Here is a 23,191-nt window from a genome sequence, read left to right on the forward strand (position 1 = left end):
GTGGACAACTAGTCTGGTATGTTTACAACTGCACCACCACTGCATTCAGCTTCAGTTTCCTGACTTTAGAATCATTCCAGGCAATCTGATCTCTGCCATATCCCAGAGTTGGCTCCATGGAGCAGTGGTTAGTTCGAGCTGAGGCCTCCCATTCCAGAGACCCGTGCTCAGTCACGGCTTTGAGTGATCTCTGCATAGAGTAGATGCATTTTCCCTTTTCATTTTAACCTAGGTTTAGGTTAGCTGGCTACTGTAATACTGCCCCTTGTGAGAGTGGGTGGGAGTATTGTGGAGGAAGGGTACAATGAGGATGGGAAGGAAAATGGGATTTGTGCTGATGGATACTGAACATTCAGTGTGGATGTCCAGGGCTGAAGGTCTCTTTGTCTCATGTGACTATGAGTATGGGAGGCATGAACAGGCAGATTAAGTATGAATGCCTGCAGGCTTCCCAAATGTGTAGGAATTCGCAGCCTGCACCCATGCTCTGACAACTTGCTGTAGCCCTGGTCGATTCCCAAATGCCTTAAACCAAAGAATGTCTTCTGAGGCACTGTTCTACAAGAGCCTGTCCAGGGGCCGAACAGCTTGCGATTAACTTTCCTACCCACCTTTAGTACTGCGGCATCCTGTCATTCAGTGGCAACGCAGCTGAAACACTGTTTAGTTTAGTTTAGTATTGAGATACAGCATGGAAACAGGTCCTTCGGCCCACTGAGTCTGCGCTGACCAGCGATCCTGCACTATCCTACACACTAGGGACAATTTAGCAAAGCCAATTAACCTACAGACCTTGGAATGTGGGTGAAAACTGGAGAAAACCCATGGGGAAAATGTACAGACTCCATACAGACGGCACCCGTAGTCAGTATCGTATCCGGGTCTCTGGCGCTGTAAGGCAGCAACTCTACTGCTGAGCCATCGTGCCGTCCTGTTGCTTGTATTCTGCTATGTTCCTTTGAAAACAGGCTGTAAAGATCACATCTGCTGGGCTACAAGCTGACAAACTACAGGAACCTGCAATGTTTTCACTGGGGAATGCTGTACTGTTATGAGAGTCTCACAATTTACGTTCTTGTTACATAATTATCACAGACAGTGTGATCTTTGCACTGTGACCAACAACTCTGTCTCAGCACCAAAAAATAGCATGGGCAATTTCCAGACAGGTATCATTTCATGACCTCATGGTTGTTTGTTGGACCTTGCTACGTGTAAACGGATAGCAGTGTTTCCCTACATTACAGGAACAATTATACATTAAAAATATTTAATTATGTACAACAAGCCTTGGAATATCCCAGCATCATAAAAGGCACCCAGAAAATGCAAACCTTTTTTCCTTGCCGATACATTAATGTAGTCTGGGAGACTGTTTGGAATGGTGGAGTGTAGACCCAGCAACAGTAAAGGAACACAGTGTATTTTCAAGACAGGATGGTGCATGACGTGCAGGGGATCATACATCATCCTTGTTAGCAGTTGACTCACGACGTTGGTAGGTGCTGGTGGAGGGTTCTGGGCAGGTAACGGCTCTGGGCATGTAGCTGCTCTGGGCAGGTAACGGCTCTGGGCAGGTAATGGCTCAGGGCATGTAGCTGCTCTGGGCAGGTAACGGCTCTGGGCAGGTAGCGGCTGTGGGCAGGTAACGGCTGTGGGCAGGTAGCGGCTGTGGGCAGGTAACTGCTCTGGGCAGGTAGCGGCTGTGGGCAGGTAACTGCTCTGGGCATGTAGCTGCTCTGGGCATGTAGCGGCTCTGCATTCTGCAGGCAGCACATTCTGAGGCCATGCCACAGGTGGTGGACACAATGAATATTTCAGGTGGTGCCAATCAAGCGAGCTGCTGAGGACCAGAATGCACACGTACTGTGTCATGTGTGTTTCTTTCCCTGCGCTGTGGATGAAATACTCCTGCTGATCGTGGAACAGAGCCTGTTTGAATCACTGCCTCGGGCAACATGTAATTACAGTCATGAAAAATATATAGATTATTGGCAAACGTCAGAGGAAACTGCATGTGGAAGCAACCATCTTATTTTTTTGCTCTGCAGAAATTTCCAAACCTTTCTCAGCAGTACCTGGGATTTTACCAGCAATCTATGATACTTCCTGGGGGTGATCAATTTCTAATTAATGTATTCCACCAGGAGCGAGAACACCCCGAAAATGCAACAGATACTGAGCTGTAACGTTACATCAATGTCTGTGATCCTAATGCTGATCATACATTCACTCCGTATTCAGTAGTTGTGTTTGGCTGTGTTTTTCCATCAGCCATCCTCTACATCAAACACACTGCAGGAGACCATGACTGAACTCATACATCAGTTCCACCTCCCTGACTTTTCCTTCCCCTTTTACTTATTCTCTCGTGGACTGTCCACACCTGAACAACCAAGTTGCGTATTCTCTGCTTGATTCTGACTTTCCTGCCAGATTATACAGCAGCTTCATTTAGATTTTCAGCAAGATCAATGTTTCGCATTTAACATGTGCTTGATTTTCCCAGCCAGACTGCATCGGAAACAAACCATCATTTTGTACACACCGCGATCATTATTCCTTCATCTAACGCTCAGTCAGGCAATCACAGAACAAATACTAACAAGAGGCAATGGATAGATCAGGCTTATAACAATCCTCGAGTCCACATGGGACCCAAGAGGAAGAATCAGAGATCTCCCTCCTACCAGTCTGCGTGCCATGTTCCTCCACTGCTATCTATCTCCATTTCAGGATAAAGGAGAGCGAGTGACCACAGCTCGTACCTCTGCAGGGAATAAACAGGTTGAGGTGCGATGGTGGAGTTAATCAGTTAAAGATATTCAGGTTTATGAGCCGAATAACCTTATTCTAATGAAAACTCTTGAGTTCTTGAATGACAATGGGTGGCCTCTGCAAACCCTAACAATCACAGAGGACAGTACTGGACTCTGCCCTTTCTGCAATGATAAGGAAAACATGGACATGGTTAATTCATTCGAAAAAGGGAGAATATGAGCAAAGGGCACAGATACATTAGAATTTAAACAGCACAGGCAGAGAGAGATCACATGCAGTCTGCGGCTCCAGTTGCTTCTCACTGAAACATTCAGCTATTTTTCCAGAGCTGATTTTATTTCTTTTAGCAGCAACACCAGGATTGCAAGTGTCCTCACTCCAGTGCACAGCATGTAACAAATGAGGAGCTAATCCAGTGCAGATTTCACTCCGAACCACAGCGACACTCATCATGAGATTAATTGGAAATTGCTGTCATTTCATGAGATGAATCATGGTAGCAAGCACACTTTATTCCAAGCAAAAACAAACTGCTGGAGGAAATCAGGCAGCATCTTTGGACGGATATGGACAGAGGACGTTTCAGGTTGGAGGTCAGGATTCCAGCACTGCTATCATATTTAGCAAGGAGGAGAAGTTAGATCTTGAGTTCAGGAAGCAAGGTGAAGTATATGCCCCAATCATTAGCAATGGTGTTGAAACGGAGACGATCAAGAAGTTCATAGGCATAAATATCACTATCAACTTTGCCTTGGACCAACTGCATTGAATCTGCATTTACATGGAAGCACACCAACACCTCTACTTCCTCAGGAAGTGCGGCATGTCTCCAACGACTCTTACCATCTTCTACAAACGCACTAGACAGAGCATCCTATGTTGATGTATCACAACTTGGTTTGACAACAGCTCTGTCCAAGACCGCAGGAAATTGCAGAGTTGTGGATGTAGCCCAATCCATCACATGGACCAGACCTCCCACTATCGACTTCATCTACACTTCACACTGCCTCGGGGAAGCAGCCAACAGAACCACGGACCTTTAACATCCCAGTCATTGTTTCTTCTCCTCACTCCGGTTGGGCACAAGATACACCATCAGATTCAGTTTCTTCCCTAATGTTATCAGACTACAGAACCATCTTCCTATAAGCTAGAGTGTGATCTTCCAATCCACCTCATTGCAGACCTTTGACTTTTTCTCGGCAACTGTAACGCTTTAGTACTGTCACTGGTATTTTTCTTTGAATTTTTGTACTTGTGCATTACTTATGTAACAGTATGACTTGACTTGACTTGACTGGGTTGCACACAAACAAGACCTTTTCTTGCATCTCAGTACACATGACAATAATAAACCAACACAGATATTCTATTCTGAAATAGCTTTAGTCAGGGACAACTGGAATTACGAAGACACGTTATTATGTCATTGGAATTATCAAATGTACTAATAGGAAACAACCAGAAAACTACATTTGGTGAGAATTACTTTCACTTTACTTACCAGAAATAAAGGGTGCTCCTCAGGAGACAGGGAACCCTGGGTGATCTAACTGTGGCCCAGTCCTTCCCTCATGGTGGCAACTCTCGTGCTCATATCTGGGCATTGAGCTCCTGTGAACTGCTGCCTCTCTAAGCTCCCATCCACTCTTCAATAACTACTACAGTGCACTTGATATCCAAGCTTGAGATCACCAGTCCGAATACCTCCTGCTGTGTTAATTTTAATCTGGTAATACTCCTCAAAGGTTGAATATTTTACGTTAATTTCCCTTTTCTTTCATTTATAAAGAAAGTCTATCCTCTAAATGGAGCAAATCTCAGCTTCAGTGGCTGCCAGGTCGACATTCTCATCATGTTGTGCAAGTAATTTTTTTGTAAATCTGCGACTGGCTTTGGCTGGTGAGTAGCCTTTTGTGTTTATGCCTCCTTGCTCAGGACTCACCCACATGTGCTTGGTCACGTGTGGCTGCGCCTAACGGCTGCGGCTCTCTGGCAGTCTGTTTGTCTTTTTTTTTTTGTGTGTGTCGGTGTTGGGATGGTTTTTGTTTCTGTTTTTGGCTGTGTATGTGTGGGGGGTGTGGGGTGGGGTGGGGGAAACCTTTCTTTTATTAGGTCTCTTCCCCGGGGCGCAGCTCGGCCGCGGGGCCTTACATCGCCCGCGGGGCCTTCCAGCTCGGCCGCTGGACTTAACATCGCCGGCGCGGCTCGGCCGCGGGACCTAACAGTGCCCGGCGCGGCTCGGCCGCGGGGCCTTCCATCGCCCGGTATGGCCGCGGGACGGTTCAGTGCTCGGTGCGGCTCGGCCGCGGGGCCTTCCATCGCCCGGTGCGGCTCGGCCGCAGAACAGTTCAGCGCCCGGCGCGGCCGCGGGACCTTCCATCGCCCGGTGCGGCTCGGCTGCGGGACTTAACATCGCCGGCGCGGCTCGGCTGCGGGACGTTTCAGTGCCCGGTGCGGCTCGGCCGCTGGACTTAACATCGCCGGCGCGGCTTGGCCGCGGGACGTTTCAGTGCCCGGTGCGGCTCGGCCGCGGGACTTAGCAGCGGCCGCGGTGCCTTCCATCGCCCGGCGCGGCTCGGCCGCTGCACTTAACATCGCCGACGCGGCTCGGCTGCGGGACGTTTCAGTGCCCGGTGCGGCTCGGCCGTGGGGCCTTCCATCCCCTTGCGGGGGCTGTGCGTGTCGGTTGCCTCGGTAGGGGTCGAGCTGCCTGTCCGTGGGCGCAGGGGGGTAGAGAGTGGAAGTTTTGTTGCCTTCCATCACAGTGAGGGGGTGTTTGGAGTCACTGTGATGGATGTTGGTGTTGGGGTCGTGTGTCCTGTGTTCTTTTCTTTTTTGCTTTGTCTTGTGACTGCTGAAATTTCGTTCGGTATTTATACCGAATGACAATAAAGTTCTGTTATGTTATGTTATGTTATGTTATGCGGATATAGTTTCATTGAAGGAAAATCTGCAAAGCAATCTGCTGCAGGCGTGCCAGCACATCAGCCTTTATTGCCCAGCTAAAAACCCATGGGGAAGGACAAAGTCGGCAGCGTGATCCAAACGTTTCTATTATTTACAAGGTAAACCAGAAATCATTCAGTGCTGATGTTTATACTTTTACAACCTATTCAGATGGCAGAGAATCACTTAACACACAAGTAGTATAAATTCAGACCAAAAGAGTTTAATTGAATCTGCCACCTGTGCCTCAGCTTCATACCCATTTATTTTTCTCCTTTATCATCCTAAAATGCATTTTATAGCTGAAATAAATCACTGCCGTTTGCAATGTTTTGGCAATTAACCCAGCAGCCAATATTGCGCAGTATTTCTCTGCCCAAGAGTGGGAAGTAATGAATCACCTTGAAGGTGTTGATGACAATGACTGGTGGGGATGGGAAAGAGACAAAGCCCTACTAAACGAGTAACAAACTACACGGTACCTCTTCTAACAATATTAAAAATGATCAATAAAGTCACAATCTAATTACCCAGATTACTGACAGGCAAAATGATGTACCTGTAATATAATTTGAATCAGACATTTGTTCCAACCATCAAGTCCATTTCAGCTCCCTGCATGATCCTGTTTGTCCCATCCCCTGCTCTTTCCCCACAGTCCTGCTAATTATTCCCTTGGAAGTACCTCCCCAGCCCTATAGTTTAGTTTAGTTTATTGTCACGTATACTGAGGTACAGTGAAAAGCTGTTGTTGTGTACCAACCAGGGATTGATTCTGTTTCCATCACCTCCCCTCCTCACTGCCTCTCTCCACTCCTGCACACACACTTTTTTTGTGACAGGCAGCGACTTGCAGATCTGAACTACTTAGTAGAAAGAGTATTTCTAATCACAACCCCCCTTCTACCTTTACCCAGTATTTTGTTTGGGATTTGTCAGATGTATTCTGAAAATCCATATACACTATAATCACAGCATTCCCTTTGTTGACCTTCTGTGCTACCTGATCAAGAATTCAATCAAGCAAGTCAAACACAACAAAACATTTGCTGGCTTTGCGGTATCAACTCAAGAGATTGGAACTATTAATCAAAAAGAGATGAAACCTTTAATTACAATCACACCGTTCACATCCTCAGGAAGCTTCATTAATGACTGATTTAGAAATATAATCACTGTTGCCTTCCTAAAATATGTTCAGCTCCTTCAGTCAGGTTTCTGTACTCCCCCACTACTCTCCCAGCAGCGTTGAAACTGCCCTGTTAAAGACACAAAGGACCCACTCTGTGGGTGTGACCATTGTAAAGTATCCTTCCTCTGTTTTCTGTGTTTGTCTGAAACCTAGATCACCTATCTTCAACAGCACCATTTCATTCCTTAGCTGGACAGGGCTTCCTTCAACTGCCTTTATTCCCATTGCTCTTGCTGAAAATATATTATACTGCCCCGTTCTTTCCAATCATGGATCTTTACCTCTGAAGTTCTCTCCCCTTCTTGTCTGTACTACGCCCTACAGTGACACTGAGAGCAACACAAATGTCCAGATCTTGCTGGCACAGCCGCTGTGGGCAATCGCCATCACTACCTCTCTCTCCCCAGACTAATCTCAACCAGATACGGAGGGTTTGCCGTGAGTCCTCAACCACTATGCACATGTTGAGAAATCCCACACCCTTCAAAACAAAACCTGTACAGCTAATAAAGCCCTAAACACAGTTAAGTGAAAAACTTTTTTTTCCCGATAATGGAGATGTCGAACGCCAAAAGGCATCATATCATATCATATCATATATATACAGTGCGGAAACAGGCCTTTTCGGCCCACCAAGTCCGCGCCGCCCAGCGATCCCCGTACATTAACACTATCCTACACCCATTAGGGACAATTTTTACATTTACCCAGCCAATTAACCTACATACCTGTACGTCTTTGGAGTGTGGGAGGAAACCGAAGATCTCGGAGAAAACCCACGCAGGTCACGGGGAGAACGTACAAACTCCTTACAGTGCAACACCCGTAGTCAGGATCGAACCTGAGTCTCCGGCGCTGCATTCGCTGTAAAGCAGCAACTCTACCGCTGCGCTACCGTGCCGCCATCAGTTTAAGGGAAGGAGTAAGAGGTTGAGTGGAGATCTGAGGAAATATCTTTCACCAGAGGGTGGTTGCAATCTGGAACACAGGTGGAGGAGGTGGGCTCTCTCACCATTGGCAAATATGTGAATGAACACTTGAGTTGTCAAGGCAGAGAATGCTGCGGTCCAATACTGGTAAATGGGGTGAGTGTAGCCCATACTGGACTGGGTACGATGGTTGGCGTGGATGAGATGGGCAAAAGTTCTGTTTATGTGCTGTAAGACTACAACTTACAGTGCCCTCCATAATGTTTGGGTCAAAGACCCATCATTTATTACAAATGTCAAATTGTGGAGTACAGAGGCAAATAAATAAATGGTGGGTTTTTGTCCCAAACATTATGGAGGGCACCTTCCCCTTTCTCCACCATTCATTTTTCTTTTTAAAAGAACGCCACAAAATTGGTGGTATCACAAAATGCTGGAGTAACTCAGCGGGTCAGGCATCTCTGGAGAGAAGGAATGGGTGACGTTTCGGGTCGAGACCGGTCGAGACCCGAAACATCACCCATTCCTTCTCTCCAGAGATGCCGACTGACCCGCTGAGTTACTCCAGCATTTTGTGATACCTTCGATTTGTACCAGCATCTGCAGTTATTTTCCTCCACAAAATTGGTGAGACATGATTTCTCTTTCACAAAATCATGCGGACTTTGCCGAGATAAGCTTGAATTTTTCGAAGTATCCTCTTTAATTTTCCGTGACAGATAATTAGTGTTGCTTCTTGAATAAATTAGTTCTCTTTTCCAATCTAAAGGAACTGCAACCTTGAATCTAGGGACTTATTGAAAATGAAAACCAAAGCATCAATTATCACACAAGGTCTGTTTTTCAGACCCTGGAGTTGATCAGGACCCAGGAGACTTGTTAGCCTATAGCTCCATCATTTTGCTGAGTACCACTTCCCCAGTGGTTGCAATTTTGACGAGTTTCTCCCTCCCTCCCTCTCTCCCTCCCCATACAATCTGATTCAGTTATTTCTGGGTTGTTACTCTTTCCTTTATAATGATACAAAATGTGAATTCTCCAGATTCACTTTCTACAGGACTAAGCTCGCATAAATAACTTCTTATAATACCAACGGAAACTCTTACTTTCAGCTTGTATATTACTACTTTTATTTTATTCTGCGTTGAGATTTTTTCTTCATAATCATCTAGTCATTCTTTACCGTTTTTTAGATTTTGTCTAATCTTCTGTCCTACTGATCATTGTGTTTTTTTCTTTAAATGTAATATATCATTAACATTTTTAGTTAACCACTAATGATGGGATGTTCGGTGGCAATTTTTCTTTCTCATTGGAACGTATCTTTTTGGTGCGTTGCAGAACATATGCAAGGTTACTCATCACCATCTTCTTGGAGTTAGGGGTGGGAAATAAATCCTGGCTCTCCCTTTGATGCCCACACACCAAGAATTAATTTTAAAAATATGAGTGCTGTCCTCTTTTAGAAACAGCTGTTGAACATTAAACTCCTAGTTTTAGATTGCTCCAGTTTAATACCTAAACTATATCCCTGTATCCCAGGGATAGGCTGGATAGGCCGACATTTTTCTTTGGAGTGTAGGAGTGATCTTGTTAAAGTATACAAAATCACAAGGACATGGACAAAGTGAACCCTCACAATTTTTTTCCAAGAGTGAATGATTCTAAAACTAGAGTGCATTGCCTTAGAGTGCCAGGGGAGAGGGACATCGTGGCACTTTTCACAGGGGATAATCTGCATTTAGAATGAGCTGCCAGAGGGAGCACTGAAGAAGATACAATTATGACTTTGGCCAGATAGATGGACAGGAAAGGTTTAGAGGGCCATGGGCCAAACTTGGGCAAATAGAACTAGCCGATTATGCCAACTTATTTGGAATGGACAAGTTGGGCTATACAACTGCATGACTCTAGTCTTAGAACAGTTCACACACTTGGAATTGAAGGAATTATGGAGCTAAAGTTTAAGACCACAGAGGAAATTGAACAAGAAAATGAGAAATTTAATTTCAACATGCGGCTGGACCAATAAAATTTCAAGTAAGTCAAAACGTATGGAAAGGTTCGGCCTCAGATAAGCTGTAAGATCATTTGGTCCATGATAGGATAACTCTGTGACGTTGAGAAAATGGATTAGCAGCTCGAGGGTGGCACGGTGGCGCAGCGGTAAAGTTGCTGCCTTACAGCGCCAGAGACACATGTTCACTCATAATAATAATAATACTCCTCTCCAAGCAAAATAAACACAGCCTATCCAGACTCTCCTTATAACGGAAACATTCTAACTCCACAACATCCTGCTCAATCTGCACTGCACCCTCTCCAGTTTACCCTCCTATAAAATGATAACCAGGATCACACCCAACGCACCATTGCCCTGTTGACAACCAGGTTCCTTACACTTGGTTTCCTTATCATCATATCATATCATCATATCATATATATACAGCCGGAAACAGGCCCTTTCGGCCCACCAAGTCCGTGCCGCCCAGCGATCCCCGTACATTAACACTATCCTACACCCACTAGGGACAATTTTTTACATTTACCCAGCCAATTAACCTACATACCTGTACGTCTTTGGATCCTTTTGTATCCTTCATCCTGATGGGAACAAGTTGGCTCTGAACTTAAAAAGATTCCCAGTTCAATTGTAAATTTACTAGCATCTTCTCCCAGCCTAGATTTACTAGATTCTGTCTCATGATATTGAAATTGGCCTTTCCCAAATTCAAAACTTCATTCCCAGCCTGCCCTTGTACCTTTTCATTATTACCTTGAAGCTGAATCACTGTTCCCAAAATGCTAATCACACTACCAGCCCGGCTGCATTCCTCAAGATCAGGTTCCAATTAACGCTTTCCTCGTTTTACCATTAGAATCAATCAAGTAATTAGTCAGCAATACTGAGGCTTACTTAAAAGTCATGTGAAAATGCAATGGGCACTGTCTCAATTACAAGGATGTCCTTCCTCAAATTAGGAGACCAAAACTGTACACAATACTCCAGATGTGGTCTTACCAGGGCCCTATACAACTGCAGAAGAACCTCTTTACTCTTTTACTGAAATCTTCTCGTTATGAAGGCCAACATGCCATTAGCTTTCTTCACTGCCTGCTGTACCTGCATGCCAACCTTCAGTGACTGGTGTACAAGGTCACTCAGGTCTCGCTGCACTTCCCCCTTACTATTGAGATAATAATCTGCCTCCTTGTTTTTGCCGCCAAAGTGGATAACCTCACGTTTATCTACATTATTGCATCTGTCATTCATCTGCCCACTCACTCAACCTGTCCAGGTCATCCTGCAACCTCCTAACATCCTCTTCGCAGTTCACACTGCCACCCAGCTTTGTGTCATCTGCAAACTTGCTAATGTTACTTCTAATTCCTTCATCCAAATCATTAAATATATATGGTAAACAGTTGCGGCCCCAACACCGAGCCTTGCGGCACTCCACTCGCTACTGCCTGCCATTCTGAAAAGGACCCGTTTACTCCTACTCTTTGCTACCTGTCTGCCAACCAATTCTCTATCCATGTCAACACCCTACCCCAATACCATGTGCTCTAATTTTAGTCACCAATCTCCTGTGCGGGACCTTATCAAAGGCTTTCTGAAAGTATAGATACACTACATCCACTGGCTCCCCTTCATCCATTTTACTTGTCACATCCTCAAAATAATCCAGACGATTAGTCAAGCATGATTTCCCTTTCATAAATCCATGCTGACTTGGACTTATCCTTTTATTGCTATCCAAATGCACCGTTATTACCTCTTTAATAATTGACTCCAGCATCTTCCCCACCACCGATATCAAGCTAACTGGTCTATAATTCCCCGTTTTCTCTCTCGCTCCTTTCTTGAAAAGTGGGATAACATTAGCTATCCTCCAATCCACAGGAACTGATCCTGAATCTTCTTTTGTCAGGTATGCTCTTGCACTACTGAAATAAACCATCCCAATTTACGGCCTAAAAGTGGGGACAAACTTTATCTCTTTCCAGAACTACCTTGAAATGTACAGAAATGTACAGTTACTGTCCCCAAAGTTCCCAAATTTCTATACTTGCAAGTTTTACTTCCTAAAATAAGGTCGAGTACTATCCCATTTCAAGCAGGACAATCTGCATGTTGTTCCAAAAGATTCTCTTGGGCACACATAAATGCTGCCCCTTCCAAGCCCTTGCATAAAAATAATCCCAGTCAATATTGCTTGCAAATCTGCTCCTCTAATTCCTGCTCACTAATGGGAGACCTAAGTAAGTTTAAGATTGTGAGCGTCACTCTCTTATTTCGATATTTTACCCATATGACCTTATTGGATATCTCAGGATATCCTCTCAGTGCTGATGTGATGCTCTCCCTTGTGTGATCCTACCCCTCCTTAACCTTCACATCTCCCCCTGTCACTTTTAAATCTTCTCTATCCTGGAACATTTCACTGTCAGTCCCGCCCTTCTCTCAACCATGTTTCTGTGATTGTAGTAATGTGGTGATCCATGCTCGAGGTTCATCTGATTTAGTTGTGCGGCTGCTTGCAGTAAATTAAATGCAGTTGATCCTGCCAACCCTTGCCAACCCTCCCATGCTCCTTGTCCTGCCTCTGTCTGCTCTGTCATAGAAACATAGAAAATAGGTGCAGGAGTAGGCCATTCGGCCCTTCGAGCCTGCACCGCCATTCAATATGATCATGGCTGATCATTCAGCTCAGTAGCCTGTACCTGCCTTCTCTCCATACCCCCTGATCCCTTTAGCAAAAAGGGCTACATCTAACTCCCTCTTAAATATAGCCAATGAACTGGCCTCAACTACCTTCTGTGGCAGAGAATTCCACAGACTCACCACTCTCTGTGTGAAGAAATGTTTTCTCATCTCGGTCCTAAAAGACTTCCCCCTTATCCTTAAGCTGTGACCCCTGGTTCTGGACTCCCCCAACATCGGGAACAATCTTCCCGCATCTAGCCTCTTCAACCCCTTAAGAATTTTATATGTTTCTATAAGATCCCCCCTCAGTCTTCTAAATTCCAGCGAGTACAAGCCCGGTCTATCCAATCTTTCCTCATATGTAAGTCCCGCCATCCCAGGGATCAATCTGGTGAACCTTCTCTGTACTCCCTCTAAGGCAAGAACGTCTTTCCTCAGGTTAGGAGACCAAAACTGCACACAATACTCCAGGTGCGGTCTCACCAAGGCCCTGTACAACTGCAGCAGAACCTCCCTGCTCCTAAACTCAAATCCTCTTGCTATGTCCACTGGACATGCACATGCTTAATTTATCCTCGATATTTGAGTCACTCTCACAATATGCAGCACTACCTGCATGCTTCTCAAGCCAAGCCAAGCCAGATTAGCCAAAATCTTCTAAAGTAGTGAGCAAGCATTCCTGCAACTGCACAATTCCTCTTCCAGTTTTGATGCAACATGTTATTCTAGTATTGATCCTACCTGCACCAGAAGTGATTCCAACAATCTAAGTGCCAAACCCCCTCCCACATGACAGCTTTAGCCACACATTGACGTGTTTTATACTCCTATTCCTACCCTCGCTAGCACGTGGCATGGGGAGTAATCGTGAGCTTATAAACCTAGCAGTCTAGAGTTCCTGCCTTTTAATTTCTGCCTAACTCCCCAAGCTTATTTTGGAGGATCTCATTATCTTTCAACCTTTGCAGTTAATACCAATGTGCACTGCAAAATCCGCCGTTCTCCCTCTCCTTCAGAACGTTTCTGTGCCTAATCCAAGAGATCCCTGACTGTGGCACCAGCTGCGGCTCACCTGCAGTCCGTTTGTCTTTTGTGTTTTTTTTGTCTTAATTGTAAGCGTTTGGATGTGATGTAGTGTTTTTTGTGGTTGTGTGCTATGTGGGGTGGGGGGGGTGGGGAGTCTCTTCCGGACGGAGAAGCAACCTTTTTTCTGGGTCGTGTCCCCGTTCCCGCTGCGGCCTACCATCCGCCTAACACCTGGAGTTGGCGGCATCCAGCTGGGACCACCTGGGGCTCTGGTTCGCAGACCGGACTGTACTTACCATCTGCGGAGCTGGCTGTCTTCGGAGGCTGTGGTGGCGCTGCGAGTGCGGCTGCGACTCGCCTTCGGAGGCTCTGGAGGCTTCGGCTGCGGGCCACGTGGACGTCGGAGGCTCGCAGGTCCCTGGGTGGGGGCTGACCTTGGGAGCTCCGGCAGCCGCAGCGTCTTCGCCCTCCCCAAATCGCGGGGCTTGAGTCGGCCCGCTGCAGACCTTCACCATCCGGCGCAGCCTGGAATAGGCCGCGGAAACTTCTCCGCCCGGCGGGGGCTTCAATGTTCAGAGTCCCAACCGCCCCGACGTGGCAAGTTCATCAGCCTGACCGCGGGAGAAGACGGTAGGGAAGAGAGACATTCTGGCCTTCCATCACAGTGAGGAGGTGACTGGAGGAGACTCACTGTGATGGATGTTTTTTGTTTTATGTTGGATTTGTGATTGTGTGTTTTATTGCTTTATTTTTATTGCTTCCTATTGTTGATTGTGGGTAACGGAATTTTGTCCAAAAACATGTTTTTGGATGAGAATAAAGGCTATTCTATTCTATTCTAACAGATCACACTGAAGTCTCGCTTCAACCGTCGAAATCAGTCTCTTCCTCTCACTAATATATCCTCCACTACCGTGGCTCACTTAGACATTTTCCTCCCCTGCTGTGCATTACCGTAAACCTTGGAGCCACAAATGTGGCTATTCCCCCACCCGCCAATAGCATCCAAAAGGGTATACCTGTTTGAGGGGGAAATGACTACATGAACTCCCGCACGATCTGCCTACATTTACTGCCCCTCCTGTTGATCCCCTATCCATTTTCTGAACTTGTAGTGTGACTATTCATTAAACGCACTATCTATAATCATATCATACTATCTCCATTCTGAAAAAAGGTCTCGACTCAAAACATTGCGTGTCCATTTCCCTTCACAGATGCTGCCTGACCTCGAGTTCCTCCAGCAGTTTGTCTTTGGCTCAAGATTCCAACATCTGCAGTCTCTTGTGTTTTATATCTACAACGATGTTGTTGCTCAACAGGAAGCCAGTGCAAGTCAATGGCCACAAGACCTTCCAGATGTTGAGAAGCATTTTTGTGCACCCTCGGTGACATTTTACAAATTCTCCAACAAACAGAAAATGTTGTTAGGTCATTTGTTCACTTCAAATTTGATATTGATACAAAGTGTATTCCGAAATGACAGGAGATGCTGTTATGTCGTAGGAGAGCCACAATCTCACCTGATAATGAAACAAGGTTGCGGAGCTAGACTGCTCTGCTTCATCTAGGACTAGTTAGAAAATGAGCAACGTTTTGGACGAGTTGAAGTTTAATTACTGCAACAGCACGTCTCTCATTACTTTGATAAAGATAATTCTGAAAAACTGATGCAACCAAGCACAACTGCAGGTTCTCTGGACTGAACGCTTCCTCAGCGAGAAAGGGACACACACATTGATTAACATCATTCATCCGGATTTTTAAAAAAGGAATTATTCAGGTTGATTTGTAATTCAATAGACCTGCCCAGCTTACGTTACAGATCGGGAGACTAAGCGAGGTGGAGGTATTTCCTGGAGACCCCTCACTGTGCGACTGCTCTACTTGTGGTGCTTACCATCGTAACCAGAGTTGAGCAAGTGTTCGCCCAAGTCACAGCCAAACACTCGCTCCTTCAGGATTCCTCGTTGCTTCAGCTTTTGTTTGGTGGGTCGCGACTTCATGAAGGTGCGTAGGAAGGTGATCAGCTTGCCGTGCTTTTTGGAAACTGTTGATCAAAAAAAAGAGGGAATTTAGTTCAATGGGTTAAAGATGAATCTGTAATTTTAACAAAACTACATCGAGTGCTGCTGGAAGGTCATCAACTCGGTGAAAGACGCTCTTTGGTCTGCCCGAGCTTCCAGCGGAGCGAGCTGTCCGTCGGGGAATGTTGTCGACTGGCCCGCTGCAGACTGCAGGAGTACGTGCTGAGGGACGCACTGAAGCTTGGTGCAGCCAACGCCAAGGCCCTGTGGGGGAGGACCATAGTCTAGGGTCCTCCGCTGCTGGACATGGGGGGCGGGGTGTGGTGGAGACGCCCCTCCAAATAAGGGAAGGGATTCTGTGTAAATCTGGCAATGAATATCTGTATTGAATGAATAACCTCCGGGAATGTAGGATGGAGTTTTTGAAAAGAAAATGTTTTGTAAATATTTATTACTGGAATAAAGTATTTTTTGATATACAGGTATGTAGGTTAATTGGCTGGGTAAATGTAAAAAAATTGTCTCTAGTGGGTGTAGGATAGTGTTAATGTACGGGGATCGCTGGGCGGCACGGACTTGGTGGGCCGAAAAGGCCTGTTTCCGGCTGTATATATATGATATGATATGATAAAACAAAAAGTGCTTCCACATTGCTGGGTAATACCGCTGCAGTAAAGTCTCCGCTGTAAATGCTAATCTGCTTCACAGTGGGCACCTTCAGCTGTAACACAATTACCACTGGGTCTGAAGAAGGGTCTCGACCCGAAACGTCACCCATTCCTTCTCTCCTGAGATGCTGCCTGACCTGCTGAGTTACTCCAGCATTTTGTGAATAAATACCTTTGATTTGTACCAGCATCTGCAGTTATTTTCTTACACTACCACTGGGTGAGGCTCGTTGAAAGACTCAGCCACAGTCGCTGCCTTGGTCACTGACCCGCAGGTCTGACTTAACCAGGATGATTAAAGAAGAGGAGGTACGGACACTTTTGAAGAATATAAAAGTGGATAAGTCTCCAGGTCCTGATAGGATATTCCCTAGGACATTGAGGGAAGTTAGTGCAGAAATAGCAGGGGCTATGACGGAAATATTTCAAACGTCATTAGAAACAGGGATGGTGCCGGAAGATTGGCGCATTGCGCATGTTGTGCCTTTGTTTAAAAAAGGTTCTAAAAGTAAACCTAGCAATTATAGACCTATTAGTTTGACGTCTGTGGTGGGAAAATTAATGGAAAAGATACTTAGGGACAATATATATAATTATTTGGATAATCAAGGCCTGATTAGAAACAGTCAACATGGATTTGTGCCTGGAAGGTCATGTTTGACTAATCTTCTTGAATTTTTTGAAGAGGTTACCAGGGAAATTGATAAGGGCAAGGCTGTGGATGTTGTCTATATGGACTTCAGTAAGGCATTTGACAAGGTTCCACATGGAAGGTTGATTAAGAAGGTTAAATCGTTGGGTATTAATAGTGAGGTTGCAAGATGGATTCAACAATGGCTGAATGGGAGATACCAGAGGGTAACGGTTGACAATTGTATGTCAGGTTGGAGGCCAGTGTCTAGTGGAGTGCCCCAAGGATCTGTGTTGGGTCCACTGTTGTTTGTCATTTACATTAATGATCTGGATGATGGTGTGGCAAATTGGATTAGTAAATATGCAGATGATACTAAGATAGGTGGAGTAGTTGATAGTGAGGTAGATTTTCAAAGTCTACAGAGAGACTTGGGCCTTTTGGAAGGGTGGGCTGAAAGATGGCAGATGGAGTTTAATGCTGATAAGTGTGAGGTGCTGCATTTTGGTAGGACAAATCAAAATAGGACGTACAGGGTAAATGGTAGGGAATTGAGGAATGCAGTGGAACAGAGGGATCTGGGAATAACTGTGCATTGTTCCCTGAAGGTGGAATCTCATGTGGATAGGGTGGTGAAGAAGGCGTTTGGTATGCTTGCCTTTATAAATCAGAGCATCGAGTATAGAAGTTGGGATGTAATGTTGAAATTGTACAGGGCATTGGTGAGGCCGAATCTGGAGTATGGTGTGCAGTTCTGGTCGCCAAATTATAGGAAGGATGTCGACAAAATGGAGAGGGTACAGAGGAGATTTACTAGAATGTTGCCTGGGTTTCAGCACTTAGGCTACAGAGAGAGGTTGAACAGGTTGGGTCTTTATTCTTTGGAGCGTAGAAGGTTGAGGGGGGACTTGATAGAGGTTTTTAAAATTATGAGAGGGACGGACAGAGTTGACGTGGGTAGGCTTTTCCCTTTGAGAGTGGGGAAGATTCCAACAAGGGGACATAGCTTCAGAATTGAGGGACAAAGGTTTAGGGGTAACATGAGGGGGAACTTCTTTACTCAGAGGGTTGTGGCTGTATGGAATGGGCTTCCGGTGGAAGTGGTGGAGGCTGGCTCGATTTTATTATTTAAGAGTAAATTGGATAGGTATATGGATAGGAGGGGATTGGAGGGTTATGGTCTGAGTGCAGGTAGATGAGACTAGGTCAGGGAGAATGGTCGGCGTGGACTGGTAGGGCCGGACAGGCCTGTTTCCATGCTGTAGTTGTTATATGTTATATGTTATATGACTGAATGTCGCCAGAACACGAGAGCTAAACTTCCTGGATTAGCACTGGATTAAGGTGGTGCTCTAAAAGCCAATGGATTGTTCTTACAAGGAACAGGAAAGCATGACATAACTGTTGCCTCTTCCGCAATTGAAGCATCCCGTGTCTGCTTACAGTGCACCTAGACAACATTCAGGCATGGGCTGAGAAGTAGCAGGTAACATTCACACTGCAAACAATCACTATTTACAACATGAGTGAATCTAACCATTTATCCTTAATATTCAACTAGACCAAGTGGACCCGTTGGGCCCAAACCTCTCCTGCATTGGTGCAGCACCCTCTCCTCCTCTCCTACCCCCCTCCTCCCACCCTTCCCCTCCTCCTCTCCCCTCCCCCACTCCATCCCCCTCAACCCCCCTTATCCTCCCTCCTCCCCCCCTCCCTCCACCCCCACCCTCCCTCCATCCCCCTTCCCTCCCTAGGAGATAAATTTAAACTTTAAAATGTGAATAACTTTAAAAATATAACGCCGATTTCAATGAAACTTTCATTAGCACCAAAGGGACGACGGTAAATAAGGTGAGCCTAAAATTGTCGCGCTATCGTGTAACGTTTTGGCTGTAGTTCAGGAACAAACAAACAAACAAACAAACGAGAGTTTTAGTATATAGATGAGATTACCATCATCAAGACTGCCACCATCAACAACCTGTGGGTCACCACTGCCCAAAAACTCCACTGGACCAACCACATCAATACTGGCCGCAAGAGCAGGTCAGAGCCTGGGTATCCTGCAATTAATAAGTCTCCTTCTGATACTGTAAGGTTTGTCCACCACCCACTAGACTCATCAAAGCTTATAATAGAATACTATCCACTTGCCTGGATGAGTGCAGTGCCAACTCAACTCAAGAAACTCAGTACCACACAGAACAAGGCAGCCTTCTTGAATGCCTCCCCCCATCGATAGCCAACCCATAATTCCCTTCAGGGTGCTATAAATGTACTGCAATTGTACACTCTATCTATTCCAAGAGCCAAGCCTGGGACCTTTGCAAGGAAGGTGATCAAGAGTAGTTGGTACCACAGGTTTCTCCAGGTTGCACACTATCCTGCTTTGGGAATAAAATTGCCATTGCTTCATTGTCACCAGGTCATGCCCCTGGAACTCCCTGCCCAACAGACTGTTGGAGTACCTTCATCAGGATTGCAGTGGTTCAAGGCAGTAGCTCACCACCATCCGCTCAAGAGCATTTCAGGATACAAAACCCATATCCCACAAATAAATCCTGAAGCTTGATACATCAAGAGTGGATGGTGTCAAAGTACACCGTAATAATCTGAGCATTTTGTGCATTTTAGGCCTGGGAAAAACCACACACCATTTGTTGAGTTTGAGTGATACATGCTGCATCTCATATGAATTCTCAAGTGGAAGGAATTTCTGTTCTCACCATGTTGAAGTAATTTTTCTCCCAACAGCCCATCATTCAATTAGTAGTGCTAGCAATTCAGAAGATTAATGAGTGATCTTGGGCCTCTTCACACTGTGACGATTGCACAAGGTAGACAAATCCACTGTAGCTTCCAGAAATAAATGGTAGGCTTTATCAATGCAGTCTTGTATAATTGTGCTTGTTCTATTAAAAGAACTGCACTCTCATTCCCATTCTGGCCCAGTTAATGACCTTGGCCCACTTGTATCCAAGTATAGCCTTCACATGGCTGGAGCATTACTGGCCTCCAAAACAAGCAAGCAGATGTCACAGGCGTGTTTATTTGTGAAGTGATTGTGAGACCTTCTGCAGATCCACAATTTTGCACCCATGATGTAGTTAATAGTTTGCGGGACACAGGTCATTCGAGAGGTCTGTATTCTCAACAATCTGCTCATGTCCTGCTGCCATTTACCACTCATAGAAACATAGAAAATAGGTGCAGGAGGAGGCCATTTGGCCCTTCGAGCCAGCACCGCCATTCATTGCGATCATGGCTGATCTTCCATAATCAGTAACCTGTGCCTGCCTTCTCCCCTTATCCATTGATTCTACTAGCCCCTACAGCTCTATCTAACTCTCTTTTAAATTCATCCAGTGAATTGTCCTCAACTGCCTTCTGTGGCAGAGAATTCCACAAATTCAAAACTCTGGGTGAAAAAGTTTCTTCTCACCTCCGTTTTAAATGACCTCCCCTTTATTCTTAGACTGTGGCCCCTGATTCTGGACACCCCCAACATTGGGAACATTTTTCCTGCATCTAGCTTGTCCAGTCCTTTTAAAATTTTATACGTCTCTATAAACATCCCTCTCATCCTTCTAAATTCCAGTGAATACAAGCCGAGTCTTTCCAATCTTTCCTCATATGACAGTCCCGCCATCCCGGGGATTAACTTCGTGAACCTACGCTGCACTGCCTCAATAGCAAGGATGTCCTTCCTCAAATTAGGAGATCAAACTGCACACAATACACATGGCACTAAAACATTTAACTAGACAATATGATGATAGGATTGGTTAAGATAAGCAAACTTCTAGGGCATCAAGATGAAAATGAACCACAGGATGCATCTAACTTTCCTGGATAGAATCAACAAAGCAATCTTTCCCTATTAATATATGTAAAATATGGCTGAAGTAGAGAACACAGAGATCTACGTTTCAGTAAGCCTTTTATTATGCACAGAGACGAGGCCCTTTGGTTCTGCTGTGTCATCTATTCAGCAGTCATTTTCACATCCTACACTGATCCCTTTCTATTCTTCCCACATTCCCACCCCCACTCCCCGGATTCTAACGCTCAGCCACAACTCAGCAAATTCACAGCGGCTAACCAACTGACTAGCAGGCGGCACGGTAGCGCAGCGGTAGAGTTGCTGCTTTACAGCGAATGCAGCGCCGGAGACTCAGGTTCGATCCTGACTACGGGTGCTGCACTGTAAGGAGTTTGTACGTTCTCCCCGTGACCTGCGTGGGTTTACTCCGAGATCTTCGGTTTCCTCCCACACTCCAAAGACGTACAGGTATGTAGGTTAATTGGCTGGGTAAATGTAAAAAATTGTCCCTAGTGGGTGTAGGATAGTGTTAATGTACGGGGATCACTGGGCAGCACGGACTTGGAGGGCCGAAAAGGCCTGTTTCCGGCTGTATATATATGATATGATGATATGAGCAGGTTTGGAATTGACTCGAGGACCTGAGCTATAGGGAGAGGTTAAGCAAGACTCCTTGGAGTGCAGGAGAATGAGGAGTACAAAATCATGAGAGGAATAGATCAGGTAGATGCACAGATTTTTTTGCCCAGAGCAGGGGAATCGAGAACCAATGGACATAGATTTAAGGTGAGGGTGTAAAGAGTTAATCGGAACCCAAGAGGTACTCATTGTACACAAAGGGTGGAAGGTATCTGGAACGAGCTGCTGGAAGAGGTAGTTTGAGGCAGGTACTATCATAACTTTTGAGTGATATTTAGAGGGTACATGCATAGGATAGGTTTAGAGGGTTATGGGCTGAGCATGAGCAGGTGGTCCTAGTGTAGATGGGGCAGGTATCGGCGAAGTCAATGGGCCTGTTTCCCCGCTGTATGACGTGGGAGCAAACACAGGTGGTCACAAGGAGAAGGTGGAAAGTCCCCACAGACAGCACCAGAGGTGAGGACTGATACCAGCCCGCTGGAGCTTTGAGACAGTAGCGTCACTCATTGTGCAACCAATTGATTGTCTCAAAACCGAGAAACCACAAGACTGGTGTCACAGCTCACTGTTCTCCTGATGAAATGCCTGAGGTAGGTGGGGAAGGTTAATTAGGTTCTCATTCCATTTCTCAACAAGGTAGTTAAAAAAAACAAAATTAATCTAATACCTAAATTTTTAATTGCATGTTTTGACATTGAGAATAATGCACAGAACAGGGTGAGGATAATAAACCTAGTATAATAAATAACCTACTACTGAAATCTCATTACTAATCCTAATAACACTTCACAGTTATCCACTGCTAGAAATGGATCTGTAAAGTATTAAGAGTAGTAAATAACATCAGCCGGGCCTCATAATGAGGGTGAAAGTTATAACGCTTAAGTCACTCTGCATCCAGACAACAACATTAGAGACACAGAACTTCCTTCTCACCCAAACACGATTATAGTGTTACTGGACACATTTCCCATCGCAAAAAACACAACAGAAATCAGGAAACAGTTGTTTTACCCAAACAACCATGTGATAGAGATACAGTATCCACTCTTGAAGGATAAACTCAAATGGTAGACAGAAATAAGGACATTTCTTCTTACTTCAAAAAGCAACGTAACATGCAGAATCCCTCAACATACACCAGACCAGCACAATGGGAACAAAACACCACCCAACAACCACTGTAATAGATACCCACATCCACCCAGCCAGCGATGAGGCAGGCATACAATGGCACACCAGAGTAACAATTCATCCTAAATTAGTTTTAATAATAAACTGTAAGAGACAGGAGCAACAGTTCCTATGACTTCCTAAATGGACATGACGCCTATACTAACATTCATCATTAAGACAGCTTCTGTTAAACCCTCCCATCAACAAACAATATAAATGAAGGAGGCCCCAAAAAGCAACCTTGTGATCACAGCTCTGAGCTGGGGGATGCTACAGTACCTGCAGTACAGTTCTTCCCACCACTGCCCATTCTCAATTTCAGTCCAAGTCTCAGGAACTGCTGCTAACTTTCTCCTGTTTGTTCAGATGTGACTGTGAGCTCAGAGGTGATCCGCAGGAATCAATGGAGCAATCAGAAAGCCAGGACATTCATGAGACTGCAGTAACCCAAGGGATGGGAGAACAGCAGCTGTTTGCGTTGCGGAAGTAATACTGGTCAGGCAGTGAGGTGCACCAGCTTCACTACAGCTATGCACACATTCCAAAGTGCAGCACAACACGCTGAAGAAATAAAAAGATTACAAAATTATTTTACAAGTGAAGCAATTGTTTAAGCAGCTGAGGGAATTGGTCCCT

At 45.3% G+C, this 23,191-nt stretch overlaps 1 protein-coding gene across 3 annotated transcripts in view; it reads right to left on the minus strand.

The window, feature by feature from the left end:
- The window catches only part of arhgap32b (Rho GTPase activating protein 32b), a 415,224-nt gene that overhangs the window by 64,809 nt on the left and 327,224 nt on the right, over positions 1 to 23,191 (minus strand). For all 3 annotated transcript variants that reach the window (XM_078426922.1, XM_078426925.1, XM_078426924.1), the window contains one exon: positions 15,492 to 15,641. In XM_078426922.1, the coding sequence (XP_078283048.1) occupies positions 15,492 to 15,641 (150 nt within the window). The remainder of the gene's footprint in view (positions 1 to 15,491; positions 15,642 to 23,191) is intronic.

Source organism: Rhinoraja longicauda, chromosome 32 (assembly GCF_053455715.1).
Source record: "Rhinoraja longicauda isolate Sanriku21f chromosome 32, sRhiLon1.1, whole genome shotgun sequence".
In the NCBI taxonomy this organism is placed as follows: domain Eukaryota; kingdom Metazoa; phylum Chordata; class Chondrichthyes; order Rajiformes; family Arhynchobatidae; genus Rhinoraja; species Rhinoraja longicauda.